A 16,635-nucleotide genomic window follows, 5' to 3' on the forward strand; every position below is an offset into this window, starting at 1 on the left:
CATTATTAGAGAAGAACCCTGGAAAGCTTTCCTCAAAAGCCACAATTTGTGTTCGACAGAAGAAATAAACACGCGGACGGCTTGTATGACATGTGAATTATCATCAAATTTTCAATTGAAAGTGAACTTGTCCTTTAACGCATTAGAACAAAGTTAAAAACCCTGACCCAAAAAACAGTGTTAAGTGGAAGTCTATTCATATTTATTATATACATACTTTCTTTTGAAAGACTGACAAAAAATGAAGTGTGCATAAAACTGGTAGCTGTACATATGTCACATTGATTGTAAAAATTGCATGATTTAAATTATAAGGGGATTTGTCATTTTCTTTCTTCCGCAGAACACAAAAGAATATATTTTGAAGAAAGTTGGTAACCAAACAACACTGGCCCATGGGGTCCAATTACCAACATTCTTCAAAATATCTTCGTTTGTGTTCTGCGGAAGTGAGGAAGTCATACAGGTTTGAAATGACAAGAGGTCGAGTAAAAGACCACAACATTTTGTTAATGGGTGAACTTCCACTGTAACATCACGTGTGTGAATTGATGACTAAGATTTTATCTTCCGACCCACACATTAAAAAATGCTCAAAAATGCCACCCAAAAATGCACACATTGTACTATGTTTGTCAGCAGATTATGTTAATATAGTCAAGTACTGTATGTGCTCAGTTAAAACGATTTTATTACCATCCCACGCCTTACATAAAAACTTTCTCTAAATCACACACCTGCTCCGGTTTGCCTGCTCCCACCACGATGAGTTTGCCATCCTCCAGACCCACCAGAATATGACTGTTCTCTTTCGTGACAGACACGCACAGCACAGGGACTTTCAGTGCCAAAGGCCCCACAGCCGGATTCAAGCTGCACGCAAAGACAGACACACAGAGACTTTGGAATGAGACACATGGACACAGCTGTCGGAGACTTACTGTCATGACACATCGGATTTATTCAAAATGTATTTTTGAAAAAGAATACAAATTGATCAATACAGGTTATACTAAACAGCTAAGCTCTTCTAAACCGAAGCTATAAAACTATAGAAGACATACACTTATAGAGGTTATAAGTGTGTTTACCTGTCTAAGTCTCGAATGTGGAGGTTCCCCTGTTGTGTGCCCACAATGAGGTAGTGCGGCACCAGGTGCGTAGCTGTAATCTTTTCATCCAAGGTCGCGGATGCTAACAGAGTACCATTCACTGAATACACATGCAGTGCATACTTGTCCTACAGAGAGTAAAACATATATGGCTATACGTCATGAAACTCAGGTTCATATTTCAATTGAATTGAATTGAAAATTGACATGAACATAGTATCACAATGCGTAACTTCTTTGCGCAAAATATGCAACCTGACATTTCTTGAAAAATGAATGAATCTAAATAAAAGTGCAACATTTAAAAAAGAGAAACACTATAGAGCATTTAGTGTTCTTTTGTCAGTCAGCACCTTTCCAGCTGAGCGCCCCTCCATAACAGTATGTGCCACTATGTGCCCCTCCATGCCGACCTCCAGCTGAGCCACAGGAGCAGAAATGCAGCCCTCACACGGCAGTCTCAGGGTCCGCAGGTACTGTCCGCGCCGCACGCTGTGCATGATAACCGTGCCGTCCTGTGCAACAGAAATGCAGATATGAAGTGTGAGAACAACCGGGTGGTGTCACATCGTGAGAAAGATCAGAACCCCCGCAGGCCAGGAGTCTAACAAGTGTTTGGCTGATTTAGACTGACCTTTGACCCCGAGATTGCCATATCCAACTCAGTGCTGATAGCAACACACGTGACCTCCTGATCGTGACCGCAGAGCACCTGCACCGGCCGCGGGGACAGACCGCTGGAGAAACCACCCTACATTACAAAAACAAGAACATTCATGACTTTCAGTTTAATGATGCAGACTTATTATCTTCTCCATAATAATTAAAGCTCGAAGTGTGATAAAGTGGCAGCGAACCTGCTGTAGGACCTGCCAAATCATGCAGGTGGTGTCCCGTGAGCCAGAGATGAGGTGGATACCACACAGATCCAAAGCCAGACATGTGACCACATCTACGTTCCACAGAAATGCACAACGATTAGGCTTCATGGCAGCCATTCGTTTGTTTATGTTTTATAGGCTTAGGGTTCAAAATTAGGAATGGCCTGACGGACTAGGGGGTGAGAAAGTCTTGGGCAAGGTGACAATTCTATCATTTGCCTTATTGGTTCAGACCTATGTAGTCATATTATTTTATAAGTATTGATATTGTGCATGTTTTTTTGTCTTGTAAATATTTAGTTTAGCACAATATGTATATTTTACTATTAATTTCACATTCTATATAGTATGGAAGTGTGCGATTTAACAAATTGTTGTTCGTTGTTTTCTGTTCAAATAAAAAAATTATTTGTTACAAAAATGTAACGCTTTTCAGCAGTAATGACAAGGAAAATATAATCAGAGCATTTATAAATCTCAACTACCCGTACTTGCTTGTTCAGTTTTTTATTCAACACCCGCTCATGTTATTTCCATGAACATCTCTCAAATCACAAGCTCGCTTTTATTCCCGCAGCTGCTTCTCGACCTATTTCAGTATAGGGTATAGACAGACGTCTCTTACCTATGTGACGGCAGATCCTGCCCACCAGCTTGGCTTTGCCTAACATAGTGACCCTCAGACTGCAGTCCCAGTGCCCCCCGCTGAACAACAGACGCCCGTCACTGGACACCACCAGCACCTGGGACCCGATCTCTACCCCTGGGGAGAACGGCCCGCTGAGGAACCGCTGGGTCCTGAAAATAGATCAAACAAAAGGTTAGCACCAACAATTACGTCTAAACTTGTCATCGCAAACAGTGGGAGAACATCAAAGGGATCGACATTTTGTTTACCCATCAGAGTCAACACATTTTCAGACTGCTGCTACATAATAAGAAAGGCTTGGCACGCAAATTCGCTGTACCTATAAAGAACTAGATTTTTTTGAAGTACATTCATTGAACGTACAGCGGCCAAACCATCAGAATCTCAACCGAGTTTATGCCGCTATAAAGCCTTTGATGTTTTGTCCATACACCCATGTTGTCACCATAACACGACTTTCTGCATAACCCAAACTTCACGCCTCCACAACTATATGAGAGCATTGAGAAATCAAGTTTGACATCTTGTTTATGAGGTATGTGTGCATGTGCACACTTACTTTGGGTTGTTCACAGTTGAGTCTTTAGTAAAGGTGAAATAATTGGCGATGGTTTTGTCATAAGGCAGCCAGCTATGAGTCCCAATCATCCCGTTAGCGTTTACTGTAACCTTCATCACAAATAAGACACAGTCGTGCAGGTTAAGCATATTATAAGCATTTATTTATAAAACATAATTCAATGCAATTCAATTGATGCATACATGTAAATGATGCATTGTGAGTGTAAAAAGAACCTGTTTAGTTAAAGGAGTCGTCAAAATGAAAAGTCTGTCATCATTTACTCACCCTCTTGTCATTACAATTCTGTATGACTTCCTTTCTTCTGCAGAACACAAAAGAAGATATTTTGAAGAATGTTGATAACAGACCCCCATTAACTTAGATGGGTTACAATAGAAGTGAATGGGGGGCTGTGCTGTTCCGTTACCAACATTTTTCTAAATATCTTCTTTTGTGTTCTGCTGAAGAAAGAAAGAAATGACAAGAGGGCGTGTAAATGTTGAGAGAATTTTCAGTTTGATGGTCAACTACTCCTTTAAGTTCAGAAATTCAAGCAAAAAATGTCATTAACACGTTTAACCTATTATTGACAGATATTATATAATAGCAGGAACACTGCGCACAGCAGGCGATCTGAAGTTTGACAGTAATTGTCTTGAAATCTTTGTTACTGAAGGCGCAGCAGTCTATAAAATCTTGATCCTTTACCCACACAGCGTTTGGTTTTCCTGACATCTTTTTTTAAAACACATGAGTAAATCAGCATTGACATGCTTTCCAAACACCGATAATAGTCATTTGTCCCCGTGTGTATAAAAAAAAACCAAATTCTATTCCATTGTGTCTTACCAATATATCAGATCCTGGAATGATGAAGGAGCGGGTTTGATTTCTGGGAACCACAGCTTGTACTAGTGGCAGACCATCACTCACCACCTAAACCAGCCAAAAACATTTTTTACATCACTGTGACAAATCACACCGCAACAGTTCCAACGAGACGATCAAAATCCCCTTACCTCCTTGAAGGATCGCAGTTTATTGAGCTGATCAAAAAGGTTGGGGGGTAACACGTCGAGCCGGGCCTGCCGTCTGAACGCATTCTCAGCTGACATACGGGGAGGGTGAGGCTCCTGAATAAAGACAGACACTTTAAATGAGTTGTGGCGTATTACCCACAATACATAGCAAGAATACAGAAATACAAATAACAGTTTCAGATCGAGCTGTCATTCGAACAGCCCCTGCTGGAAGATCACATATCTGGGTCTAAAGAAATGCTTTTCCATTAAAGAAATGTTTTTTTGCAATTAACATGTAAATGTGAATACAACTATATTATAGCAAGTGTGATCTGTTCGGTCCAAAGCAATGCCGTCCAATATAATTCTTTTTAAATTGCAATATTTTTGTTCATATTTAATTTTATTACACTTAATTTATTAATAATGTATGTCTTACTTAAGTTTATCACTTTAATAATTATATTTTATTTCATAAATTATAAATCATTACTTTTTCATTTTATTTTATAAATTTATTTTTCTTAAATTATTGTATTACTTACACTTTTCTCTGGCTTATTTATAGTTTTATTTATTACTTTATTTATTGTTCATATCTTTTATAACTTACATTTATTTCTTTCTTAATCCTTTTTTATTTCATACTCATATATATTGTTTATGTTTTATTTTATAACTTAATTAATTTTTTTGATTTTATTTTATTACTTCCAGTTTTTTTTATAATTTTCTTTATTACTTATGTTTATTACTTTATCAACAATTTTAATTGGATTACTCATATTAATTTCTTAATCGTTTTATATGATTCATTAATTTAATTACCATTTTTTATTTTACTACTTATTTTTCTCTTACCTACATCAACAACTTCACTTCATTACTTATATTTATTGTTGATATTTTATTTTATTACTTAATTTGTTTTTTTGATTTTATTTAATCACTTCCTGTTTATTTATTGTTGATATTTTATTTTATTACTTAATTTGTTTTTTTGATTTTATTTAATCACTTCCTGTTTATTTATTGTTGATATTTTATTTTATTACTTAATTTGTTTTTTTGATTTTATTTAATCACTTCCTGTTTTATTTTCATTCTATTTATTACTTATGTTTATTACTTCATAAATATTTTTTATTTCATTTCTCATATTCATTTCTTTATCGTTTTATTTTATTACTTTATTTTGTTTTGTCGTACCTACATAAACAACTTCACTTCATTGTCCATCCAATTAAAAAGCTTCCCAACATTGCAGCAGCAAGGGGTGGAAAGTGAAAAGCGGACGACAGAAATTGTCTTATGTTACTTATGAGTAGTACCAGGATGTAAGGACTTCCAGATGCATACGTGTGTTTGAGAAACCTTTTAGAAAACACTTGAAAATGCCAGTATGGACAAAGAGCATATTCAAACAAAACCAGTTGTCTATCTGGATTAGTTTAGATGTAGACCTCCTCCCTCGATCTAGAAAAAGGCTTTGCTGCCTCACTACACGTGAAACATCTGTCTATGGTCCCACCTTGAGAAGTTGACAGGGCGTCTGGCCGAAGTTACTGATGATGCCTTCGAGAGCCTTCCGCTCCGTTTCATTAGCGATGGCGTCCAGATCCACAGCACCTGAGAGCCAAGACACACAACGTTCAGTCATCTCCAGGCAGGAACATGTTTTAACAAAAAAGACCACGTTACGAAGCGCGATTAAACACTCGTGCAGTTTTATTCAGCGTCTTAATAAGGAGGTCAGTGGGTTCTTACCCTCATAAGTGCAGTAGTAGAAGACATTCAGAGCTTCCACTGCATCTTGTCCTCGCTGCTTAAAACCGAATATCAGATCGATCCATTCATGCAGGTGAGCGGACACATGCTCACTCTCCTTTAAACACACACATACAGGGAGAGAAGGTTCGTGTCATGCGTAAAACCATATGGATGCTGTAAACCAGTGTTTCCTGCACAGCTAAACATTTACACATGTTTTTCTTTGTATTTATTTACTCTAGAGCAAGGTTAGATTAAAAATATATGTGTGTTGTGTTTTCATACCAAAGCCTTGCGGTGTTTTCTAATGAAGTCTTCAGGTGAAGATGCCCAGGCTGGAAGCACCACATTGTTCACCATTTCGTTACTCATCTGAAGGCAGCCCAGATCAAACCCTGAAGACACACACAGCAGCAAGTGACTAACGCAATAATCCATCAAACATATTTCAATGGTTTTCATAAAGTGTCTCTCTGAAAAGCTTCAGACAAACATGCTGACCATTCAAGTTCTGCAGGAACTCTGGGAAGTAGAAGAACTCTGGGATGAGCTCCTTTACATCAGCTGGACTCTCCATGCGGGCCTGCCACGCCGCCGCAACTGAATGAAACTGCCTATCGGCGCAATCGAATCTAAACATACACGCAAACACAAATATGTGAGAGACCTACATCTGATGACTTCAAAACCAACCAACAACACTGCAACCTAGTGGTCAATCTTTAAAGGGATCAATTATTTCATCATTTACTCGGCCTCATGTCATTTCAAACCTGTATGCCTTTCTTATACAAAAGAAGATATTTTGAAGAGCATTGTCATCCAAACGGCCTCGGCCCCCATTGACTAGAAACAGAACCACTGAGACGTTTCCCAAAATATCTTCTTTTATATTCACCTATGACATTTGATGACAGCACATGACATTTCCTTTGCAAAATTCACTGTAATATTTAGTTTGATCAAACTGGTCGGATGACGGTGCGATATACACTTGTGCATGTACATGCAGTACTTTTATAGTTTGAGAGTGTAAACATGATTCTATAAATCAACTAAAACCACACGGATACTGTATAGATAAATAAGCTTCAGATATGTTAATACGTTCATTCACTATTTATACTATAGACAAAAACAACACATGAAGTCTTCTGGAGTCACTGTTGTGTAATGCATTCGAGTGCGTGAGTCGGTTCTTACTTGCCGCTCTGCAGCTGTATATGTAATGAAGTAAAGGGTTCAGTGCGGATCATGTAGTGCATGACCCCTGCAGCATTCGAGTAGTGTGTGCCATAGTGAAACTTATCAATAGTGCCTGTAGGGTCCTCGAAACTCTCGTACCTGATCAACAAACAAACAAGGCACTCAGATGAAAGACTACAAATACATTACATTCACATTTGAGTGATTCTATCACACTTGTGATGTTTTCTTTTTGTCATAAATCATTACTATTCGTCACCCTTTATGTTTGTCACTGGGTTTTGCTAACCATTCAAAAGTATTAAAAAGTGCTTGTCAGGTTAGACAACACAATATGTAATCATTGATAAAGTACAGTGATTTTCCGTTAAATAAAATCTACAAAAATGCAGTTAGGACTCATGATGAGCATGATCTTACTTCTCTCTGACAGTCTGTGCATGCCGAGGGTTGACAACACCTATGGGTTTGGACAGATCTCTGAACACTGCTGGGTCCTCCAGATTCAATTCAGGAGACGTGTAGTCACACAACACCCATGGGAACTAAAACACACACACACACACAAAGTGAGACCGGTGCGATAACTGACACAAACAATACATCAGCTGTTTGCAAACTCACCACTGGGTACTGGGACAAATCATTGTATGTGCGACCAGCAATGGTGTTGAGCTGCATCAGGTACTCAAAATTGGAGATCTCTCTGCAAATCCATCTCTGAAACACATACACCAATACACACACGCATATGAACGTGCTATATTTGTACATTTTGTAGCGTTCTGCTACTTAAAGAAACACGTGAGAGCGGAAATGGGACGCGGACCACGTCACCAAAATCTCAATGTGTCAGGAATATGCGTTATCCAATAGGCCACAGCTCCAACGACATATTTCTAATGCAATATTTCTTAAAAATCTTCACAACAATGCAAAATGTTCCGTTTATGTACTTGATCTCATACCTGAGTAAGGTTGGAGGCTTTCAGGAGCTCCTGAGGAGAGCGAGACCCAAAGTAGAACAGGTTAGGCGGTCTGAGACCCAGAATCCTGGTGTAGACCGTGTTCCGTAGCTTTGAAGAAGAAGAATAAACACAAACAAACACAATCAAATTTATTTTTAGTTACATTTTTACCGTGATGACATCTATCAATCCCAGAGTGCACCAGTCTAGCTCACCCCCTTCCGGAAGTTGATGAAGTAGTGTGCCTGGTCGATGAAGAACAGCTCGAGAGCGGATCTCCGCAGGTTGTAGCGCCTCAGGTGGACCTCTCTTAACTGTGACAATGACCTCTTGAAATCAAACCCTATACCTGCAGAAAGCAAACATTGGTCATGACCTCCTCCTAAACATCCCGAACTTCATTTCTGAACTTTTAAGATCGAATCCAAAGTCTTGTTATAAGCGGTGACGGCGGCTGGAACACCCACCTTCCTCTGTCTCCTCTTTCTCACTGCTGCCATCATAGAAGTACAGGTGATGTGTTGTGACCTCCAGACGCCCGGGTACCACGGCAACAATAGTGATGAGCTCACAATCCTCTGAGAGCACTAGCTTCTCTTTCTGACTTTCCTCCTCACCCTCCTCTGTCCTGCGAAATGAATATTCTGCCATCAATACCACCGCACCAAGCATAGAATACACTTAAAGCGATAGTTCACCCCAAAATTGTCATATTCTGTCATCATTTACTCCAAACGGTTTGAATTTTTGTTGTTCCGCTGAACACAAATAGAGAAAATTAGAAAAACATTTGTATGCAAACAGTTTGTATGGAACTAAAAACTAATATGGTTGTCAATGGTGCCCAAAAACTGTGTAGTTTCCCATATTCTTCAAAAGATTTACTTTTGCGTTTAACAAAACAAAGAATTTTAGAACAACTTGAATTATTTTACAACTTGGCTAAGTAAATGGTGTAAGAATTGTCATTTTTGTGCGAACTATCCCTTTGATATTTGGATGAACAAACTTCATCTGAAGAGCATGTTTGATGCGACAAAGCAACACAAAACATGCAAAACCATTTTCACACCAAAACTCTTGCTGTGAGATAATGAGACACTCACTGGTCGAGCGAGGGCAAGTCCTCATCTTCTAGTTTGTCATCTTCCATATCACTAACTTTGGCTTCTTTGGCAACAGCCAGTGGGAGGGGTTCCGTGGAGCTGCGAGGACTGTCAGCTCCTGCAAATAACAGAAACAATACAAACATTTAGCATTAAAACATGGACACTGAAAGTAGGACTATCAGTGTACGTATTTCATTCCAAGATCTATAATCTGAAAGCATTTATTCATTTACCATTTGTATCTTGATTTGGCTAGAGTGAAATGTTTCTCTTTATCTTAAAAAGGTTTATGTCTAAATTTCATTGACAAAAATACGATTGTGCAAATATTTCATTACAAAGTAAAGATGTTGAAATGGACTGAGAAGAGTAGGTGGGTACTACTTAAATATTGTTTAAAATGTACAATTTAATCATAACATTGAAAAAGAGGAACAGTGCAATACTACCGCTGCAGTGTCCATGAATCGTATCATTCGTGTTATTAACAGTGCAACTAACCCATGTTATCTCTCAATGCACTGGCATCCTTATGGTTATCAAAGCTGTAGTTGGGCACCAGCTTCAGACGCATTTTAGAGTACGTCTCTGCGCTCGACAGCTTCCACCTCACCTCCGTCTGAACCCTGAAACATAAACACTTCCTTTCAGTTCACACTTACTGTAATGCAATATCTGAATATACAGCACTGACTCAAGTGAACTTCGCTGAGCACTCTTGAACTTTAGCTCTGTTTACAGTTTCTGAGAGCCCCGCTGAACACGCTCCATTATTTCAGAATAGCAAATATTATCAAAAGAATCATCTGACACTATGATTCACGATTAGTGATTAGAAAAGATTAAACTGATTCGGATTCATTTTAAAATGGATAGTAATCAGAAAACTAGATTGAAAGTAGATTGTCATTCTCATAAATATCTATTGTCAAGGGCATTGTGTGTGATACGAACAGTAGAGCAGTAATGGAGACATCAGACCTGAGAGCCCAGGCGCCTCGCTCACTGCTGAGCAGTCTGTACAGAGATTTCCAGTGTCTCCACACCACCACCTGCTGGCCATTGACCATCTTCTGCACGATGTGATATCTGCTGTTCTCGGAGCGCACGCGCTTCAGGTACGGCTCAATGATGAGCTCCTGCGAAAAGAAGGATCACAAATAACACATGAACCAATCTGGTCCAAGCAGACGTAAAAGACAACAATTACTACGTTTGAAAGAAAAGACGATGCTTTTGTTGTTGCAGCACATCTGTTTTATCTAACTTGAGGTCTTCACAGACAAAGCTGTTCATACTTAAAATGTTTTAACAAAACGTATCCATTAGTGAATGATCTGCTTTTACTAAATGCCTTTAATGTTACTAAATTCAGACGTTTTTCCTTGTTTGAGTTGGGAAATATTCCAAATCTGACCATACTGGAAAGCAGCATCAGTCGGGGTCCCTAATGAATAGGATGTTCAGATATAGTACCTGAAACTTGTTTTTGCAGTCGGAGCGATCTTTGTCTCTCCTCTGGGCGGTGCTCATGAGGTCATCAAAACAGGAGTTCCAGAAGTTGGACATCAGGTCATGACTCTTCCCAAAAGTGTCCAGCTCATACTGCTGCATGGTGGGCTCCACCTACAGGCAAAAATTAATAAACAAAAATATTTCATACAACAGTAGAATTACAGTATAGTGTACAGTAAACCCTTTAAACAGTCTAATAACTTGGTCTAATAACTACAATTATATTTTAGTTTAGTAGATTTTTGTATTTGTGCAATTAATTTATTTACATTTAGCAGACACTTTTATCTCTTCATTTCACTGTAACTATTACCTATTTACAACCATTTTATTTGATGCCTTTTCTGATATTGCTGTTGGTTACACTTAATATCCAGCCACAGAAAAAAAGAGACCATTTCAAAATCCGTTTTTTGATTTAAAATGTATTTGTTCAGGTAAATTTATGATTTTTGTTTAATTTTGTGAACTACTAACAATAGTTCTTCAATTAAAATAAAAATATTTCAATTTGCATGTATTTGCACTGGAGAAAAACGTCAAAATAATAGAAAAGATGCTCTGTATTTTTTACTTTTATACTGTATTTTTCATATTCACTTTAAAGCAATAAAACAGTAATATTTGTCCAAGTATTTAGGAAAAGTTCAAAATTTATTTTTTATGTGATAACCTTGATCACGTTTTCTTGCGTCTTGTCATGCTGTCAGTCTTTCACATTGCTGTTGTATGAATTTATGTCACTCCTGAGGTTTGGACACTGGAATGGTATTGGTATTATGGTATATGGAATGGTATTATGGTCAGAGACTGGAATGACCATAATACATCTAGAAATGAGTTGTTGAAGTGACTGTGAGGTCCTTTGGTGTCCGAAATTATATATTTTTCATAAAAAAACTATGTGTGGAAAATTAAGCAAATGATTTTGCTAACTGCTGTTGATAGGTGAGCTAGAAACAGCAAGGTCATTAGCTGAGACAAAAGGCTGAAACGTCTTACGGTGTGACAGACTCAGTATAATTTTCGGCAGTTTTGAAAGGATGACAGCAAATTACGTCATGGGGAAAAATTATGTAATTTCACAATTTCATACAAAATAAAAAACACTTCATGAAAATAAGAGTCTAATGATCAATATAGATCTCTCTCATGCTATTCGTATGTAAAGATATTTTTCACCATCACACCATAGGACATTTTAGTAAAAATAACTAATAGTTGACTCATTTAGTTAAAGGTGACTTCACCTTACATAAATATGTGTATTTTGTAATTATAAAAAAATTATTTTAAACCCATTTTCCCCAAATGCTGATTTAATGAACATTTGGAATGGTCTCTTATTTTTTTCCGCGTCTGTAAAAGGAAACCCCCTTATTAATGGCGTAAACACTGTGTAGTCCAGCCTGCTTTCATCTACTGTATATTTAAACATAAAATATCAGTTTTTCTATTTTCTATCCCCTTTTTTCTTCCTTAGATACACATGTTTGGGCATGGTATGAAAACCATGGTTTGCTTCCATATTCAGGGCATGGTAGTTGAACATGTGATTTGTATATTCAAACAGTCCAAACAGAGCAGATTTATAACCAGACGCTGTCACACTCCTCGGCTCATAAATCCTGTCCAGATCTTTACAGCGTGATGTCTGTTTAATTTAAAAACAGGGTTTGTTTTGGATTTGTGAGATGGGGGGATAAGTCTGGATCTTTCCCTCATGTTTTGGCACAAGATGAGCGGCTTTCCTCACTGGAGGGTCTAAATAAAGAGATCAACTCTCTACAATGGAGGAGGATTTACCTTCAAAGTCCTCAAGCTAAAACAAACAGACGTCCAGTGAGCGAGTTAATCACACATTATGTTAAAGAGAGACGCTTTACAGATATAAAGTCAGATTTTAAAATTTAAGATGTATTAAATATATAGATTAATGTATAAGGAACAGTGCATTAAAGCATTTTATGAGTACATGCATTCCTTGGTATCGATCTACCGACCATACATGTGCGCATAATCCTTCACAACTAAACCTTGTGTAAAACGATGAACTTAATAAAGTGTTTGTCAGAGAATCAGGGGGACGAGACTATAAATCTATTTTATCCAACCCGTTCGTGGTAAGAAACTGACAGAGCTGCCCAGCTTATCATAAACGCCTCGCTGAAGTAAACATCTCACGGTGTGTCTGTTAAAAGGTACTGACGTCGTTCTGGTAGAAGTGTTGCCACTCTGTGGTGCTGCAGTAGTTGTGAAGATCTTGGGCGAAGGACGGGCTGCCGTTGGTGGGGGGCAGGTTGGGGAGCATGTTTTGAAGGGTGTTGCGATCCGCATGCTGATCCAAAAGCGTTCGGACGATGGGCACCAGCGGATTCAGAAGAGCCTCGTTACCAAGGTCGGAACCCGAGTTTGCAGGGCGTAGCGGAGCTCCGAGACGACCCAGCAGAAAACACACCTCCTCCCAGGACAGACACAGCACAGTCTGTAGCAGGCTGTGGAGCTTTAAACACGCCATCTCACACACCTGGGATGGACAGACAGCAGACGGGAGAAATTTTTAATTTTATTTAATTTTGATAAACATTATATGTGTGAAAGTCTTTTAGCAATGTTCAGAATGATACATGATCTTACAACTACCAATGTAACCCAAACTTTAACACTCCCCAAGTGTCAAATGCAGATACAGCTTAGCAATTCCACTGTTATAGAGAAATATTGCTTTTATAAAAAATAATGCAAAACACAGAAAATCATAAAATAAATGATGTGTTTCATTTATTTCCCTTGGACATCAATGTGATTTAAGGGAAATGTTTGCTTAAGTTTGCTCAGACACTTCTCCTGAGTAAAAGACTTCCTCTCACAATGCCTCCATTAGAATTTCCGAAGAGATGTTACAAAACTGAGCTCGGATTTGCCAAGTCTGCAAGCAAGTCAACATTGCTGAAGATTTCAACATGAACTCAAACATTTCTCATCAAATTTAGCCAAATAACCCAGGTTATAAAATACAATGTGTGGCAGCTGTGGGAAAATGTTTGGTATGCCTTATAATATAAACGGTCCAGCAAAATAAATACTACTAGTAATTTACTTAATCATTTGTATAAAATTTCCCAATTACATCACTTTGCTCACACTCTGTCAGTCTAACAGGACATGGTAAAACAACACCCTCCACCTGTAAAAAGAAATATTACTTACAACTACAACATATAAAACGCCATGATTAAGAGTGGTATTCATAATAATTATTTAGTTTACCCCACATAATCAACAAATGAAAAAAATACACATAAATACCAACCTCAAAAGAAGGATTGACAAACTGAATCCCTGATGTGTTTTTGTGAGGCCTGTATGATTGTTTGTGTACCTGTGAGTTTTGCTGCTGTTGAATGTATCCGGTTATAATACGCAGGCCGATCAGGGACATCTCTTTCAGCTCTGTGGCCCCTGCCGATCCAGGGGTCGTGTGCCACGCCTGCAGCCTGTCCAACAGATTCACCACCCCCTCAAAGATCTGCCACAAACACAGAAGCCCTCATATACTCATTCAGAAAGACACTCTGAATAAACAACCAAAAGCTTCATATTTTCCTAAAGCCTGACTTTACTTACACAATTCTACATATACACAGTACTGTCTGAAACATTTGGTGCATAATGTGCTCTGTTTAACATACTATATTGTTCAACTGTATAGAGCTCCGGAGGTTGACGTCACGCAATCTGAACTGCGCCATTTTGGCAGGCTATCAGGAGAGCGCTAGAGCGGCTGTAGCATTGGTATTGACAGTGGTCAAACATTAAATTAAGACCAGGCTGTTTCGACTTTACAAACCATACTATTTTAACATGATGGACAGGTGCTGTGCGCCAGGATGCCAGAACAGGCAGGGGAAAGCGAAGGGCAAATCATTAAACATATTCCTAAGGATCCCAAATCCCTGATAGACGATTAAATGGTTAATTGCAATAAAACGTGCTAACCAACAAATACCAAATTATAAACGAGACACATGAGAGCAGCACTCGCCTAGTCCAGCTGTGCAATAGCAGTGAGCTCCTAACACAATCCCATCGTGTCTGACCACCACCCATGGCGTCAATGGAGGCTCACTAGGTTTTTGGGAATGTTTAGCAAGCAAGATCAGTGAAACAGCTTTGCTGGCTGCCTACAAACAAGGACAGCTAGGGTCGATAAGCTAACGACACAGAACGACTTCCAATGGCGACAAAGCAGGTTAAAACAGGCAGACTCCAAAGTTGAATATCCATTACAATATTCAGGTACATTTTTAACACTTCAGGCTTTTAAAGAGTCTCCGGAGTAGGGCGATGAACAGTTCATGAGGTAGTTGCAGATATTAGGATCCTGCAGGTCAGGAAAGCTATCCGATTCTTTATTGATTAAAAGCACCCCCGGGGCATTATAGGGATCTGTTTTGTTTAATCTTTTAAGTTTTTCTATACACAGGTTTATGTCTTTTTCGAATTAAAGTGCCCAGTAAACTCTGTTGCCTTTCATATTCGCTCTCACTGCCTGCCAGTATGGCGGTGTAAACAGAACAGGTCATGTGACTGCCAGAACTCTATACAATGTATAGAAAATCCTAAATAGTAGCGCCCACCTTTTCGCTCCATAGAGTTTGATTAGCAGTGCCCTCTGCGAACAGGAAATCCTGGAGCAGTCTGAGGAGGCGGAGCAAAGAAGGCACATGCGGCAAGGACACGCCCTGAGAGTCCCTCAGATCGGACAAAGACGACTCCAGCATCATCTCCAACAGACTACAACACACAAACACAGTCACAAAACAGAGAATACCATTGGGCTTCAACAAGTTTAGCAGACAGACACACCCTAACAGCTCAACTCAAAACTCTGTGATGAAGCAATATTGAGGCCACACCAAAGAAATGCACCACAAAGAACCACTGCCCTCCAGAGTTCTCCACCCTGCCAGTGACTGAAGCACAGGAATCCAGAAAATTCTTTCATGAAACTATGTAGTCTAAATGCATCAGTTGTTTTTCTAATGAGGGGTAATTTGCAGCTTAAATAAGCTTTACAGGCATTCTTTTGACTTTATGTATGGCCAACAGGTAAAAAAACCAGGATGTTTCTTTAAGGAACTTCAAAAAGGTTCTGCATGACTGCCTGAGCATTACAACGTGGTTGTTAAGAAAAATGAGTGGTTTAAAGAATAATACTATGTGGTTGTAGGGGGTTGTGGGTGTTTTTTGCTATTTGCTCTCAAGGGTGTTGTGAGGTAATTTTAGAATGTTACTATGTGGTTGCTAGGGTTTTGTACGTTTCATTTAAACATGGCTATATGGTTGCTGGTGTGTTGTGGGTGTTTTTAGAGCGTTGCTATATGGTTGCTGGGGATCTGTGGGTGTTTTTAGAGATCTGCTTTATGGTTGCTGTGGGTGTTTTTAGAGTGTTGCTATATGGTTGCTGGGGTGTTGTGGGTGTTTTTAGAGCGCTGCTATATGGTTGCTGGGGATCTGTGGGTGTTTTTAGAGATCTGCTTTATGGTTGCTGTGGGTGTTTTTAGAGTGTTGCTATATGGTTGCTGGGGTGTTGTGGGGGTTTTTAGAGCGTGGCTTTATGGTTGCTGGGGTGTTGTGTGTGTATTTAGAGCGTTGCTATATGGTTGCTGGGGTGTTGTGTGTGTATTTAGAGCGTTGCTATATGGTTGCTGGGGTGTTGTGGGTGTTTTTAGAGCGCTGCTATATGGTTGCTGGGGATCTGTGGGTGTTTTTAGAGATCTGCTTTATGGTTGCTGTGGGTGTTTTTAGAGTGTTGCTATATGGTTGCTGGGGTGTTGT

The 16,635-nt window shown here is 39.0% G+C and overlaps 1 protein-coding gene across 2 annotated transcripts in view; it reads right to left on the reverse strand.

Annotated features, from left to right (window-relative positions):
• Nucleotides 1-16,635, reverse strand: part of nbeal2 (neurobeachin-like 2) — a 46,509-nt gene that overhangs the window by 2,853 nt on the left and 27,021 nt on the right. For both annotated transcript variants that reach the window (XM_079469313.1, XM_079469312.1), the window contains 26 exons: nucleotides 15,435-15,591; nucleotides 14,177-14,323; nucleotides 13,004-13,321; nucleotides 10,756-10,905; nucleotides 10,261-10,418; nucleotides 9,781-9,905; nucleotides 9,277-9,394; nucleotides 8,638-8,798; nucleotides 8,386-8,519; nucleotides 8,171-8,278; nucleotides 7,827-7,922; nucleotides 7,623-7,747; nucleotides 7,200-7,340; nucleotides 6,498-6,628; nucleotides 6,282-6,391; nucleotides 5,994-6,111; nucleotides 5,758-5,855; nucleotides 4,224-4,337; nucleotides 4,054-4,140; nucleotides 3,202-3,311; nucleotides 2,619-2,791; nucleotides 1,970-2,064; nucleotides 1,747-1,863; nucleotides 1,466-1,627; nucleotides 1,092-1,240; nucleotides 738-873 (listed from right to left, as the gene is read on the reverse strand). In XM_079469313.1, the coding sequence (XP_079325439.1) occupies nucleotides 738-873; nucleotides 1,092-1,240; nucleotides 1,466-1,627; nucleotides 1,747-1,863; nucleotides 1,970-2,064; nucleotides 2,619-2,791; nucleotides 3,202-3,311; nucleotides 4,054-4,140; nucleotides 4,224-4,337; nucleotides 5,758-5,855; nucleotides 5,994-6,111; nucleotides 6,282-6,391; nucleotides 6,498-6,628; nucleotides 7,200-7,340; nucleotides 7,623-7,747; nucleotides 7,827-7,922; nucleotides 8,171-8,278; nucleotides 8,386-8,519; nucleotides 8,638-8,798; nucleotides 9,277-9,394; nucleotides 9,781-9,905; nucleotides 10,261-10,418; nucleotides 10,756-10,905; nucleotides 13,004-13,321; nucleotides 14,177-14,323; nucleotides 15,435-15,591 (3,538 nt within the window). The remainder of the gene's footprint in view (nucleotides 1-737; nucleotides 874-1,091; nucleotides 1,241-1,465; nucleotides 1,628-1,746; nucleotides 1,864-1,969; nucleotides 2,065-2,618; nucleotides 2,792-3,201; nucleotides 3,312-4,053; nucleotides 4,141-4,223; nucleotides 4,338-5,757; nucleotides 5,856-5,993; nucleotides 6,112-6,281; nucleotides 6,392-6,497; nucleotides 6,629-7,199; nucleotides 7,341-7,622; nucleotides 7,748-7,826; nucleotides 7,923-8,170; nucleotides 8,279-8,385; nucleotides 8,520-8,637; nucleotides 8,799-9,276; nucleotides 9,395-9,780; nucleotides 9,906-10,260; nucleotides 10,419-10,755; nucleotides 10,906-13,003; nucleotides 13,322-14,176; nucleotides 14,324-15,434; nucleotides 15,592-16,635) is intronic.

This window comes from Barbatula barbatula, assembly GCF_947034865.1.
Source record: "Barbatula barbatula genome assembly, chromosome: 12".
Lineage (NCBI taxonomy): Eukaryota > Metazoa > Chordata > Actinopteri > Cypriniformes > Nemacheilidae > Barbatula > Barbatula barbatula.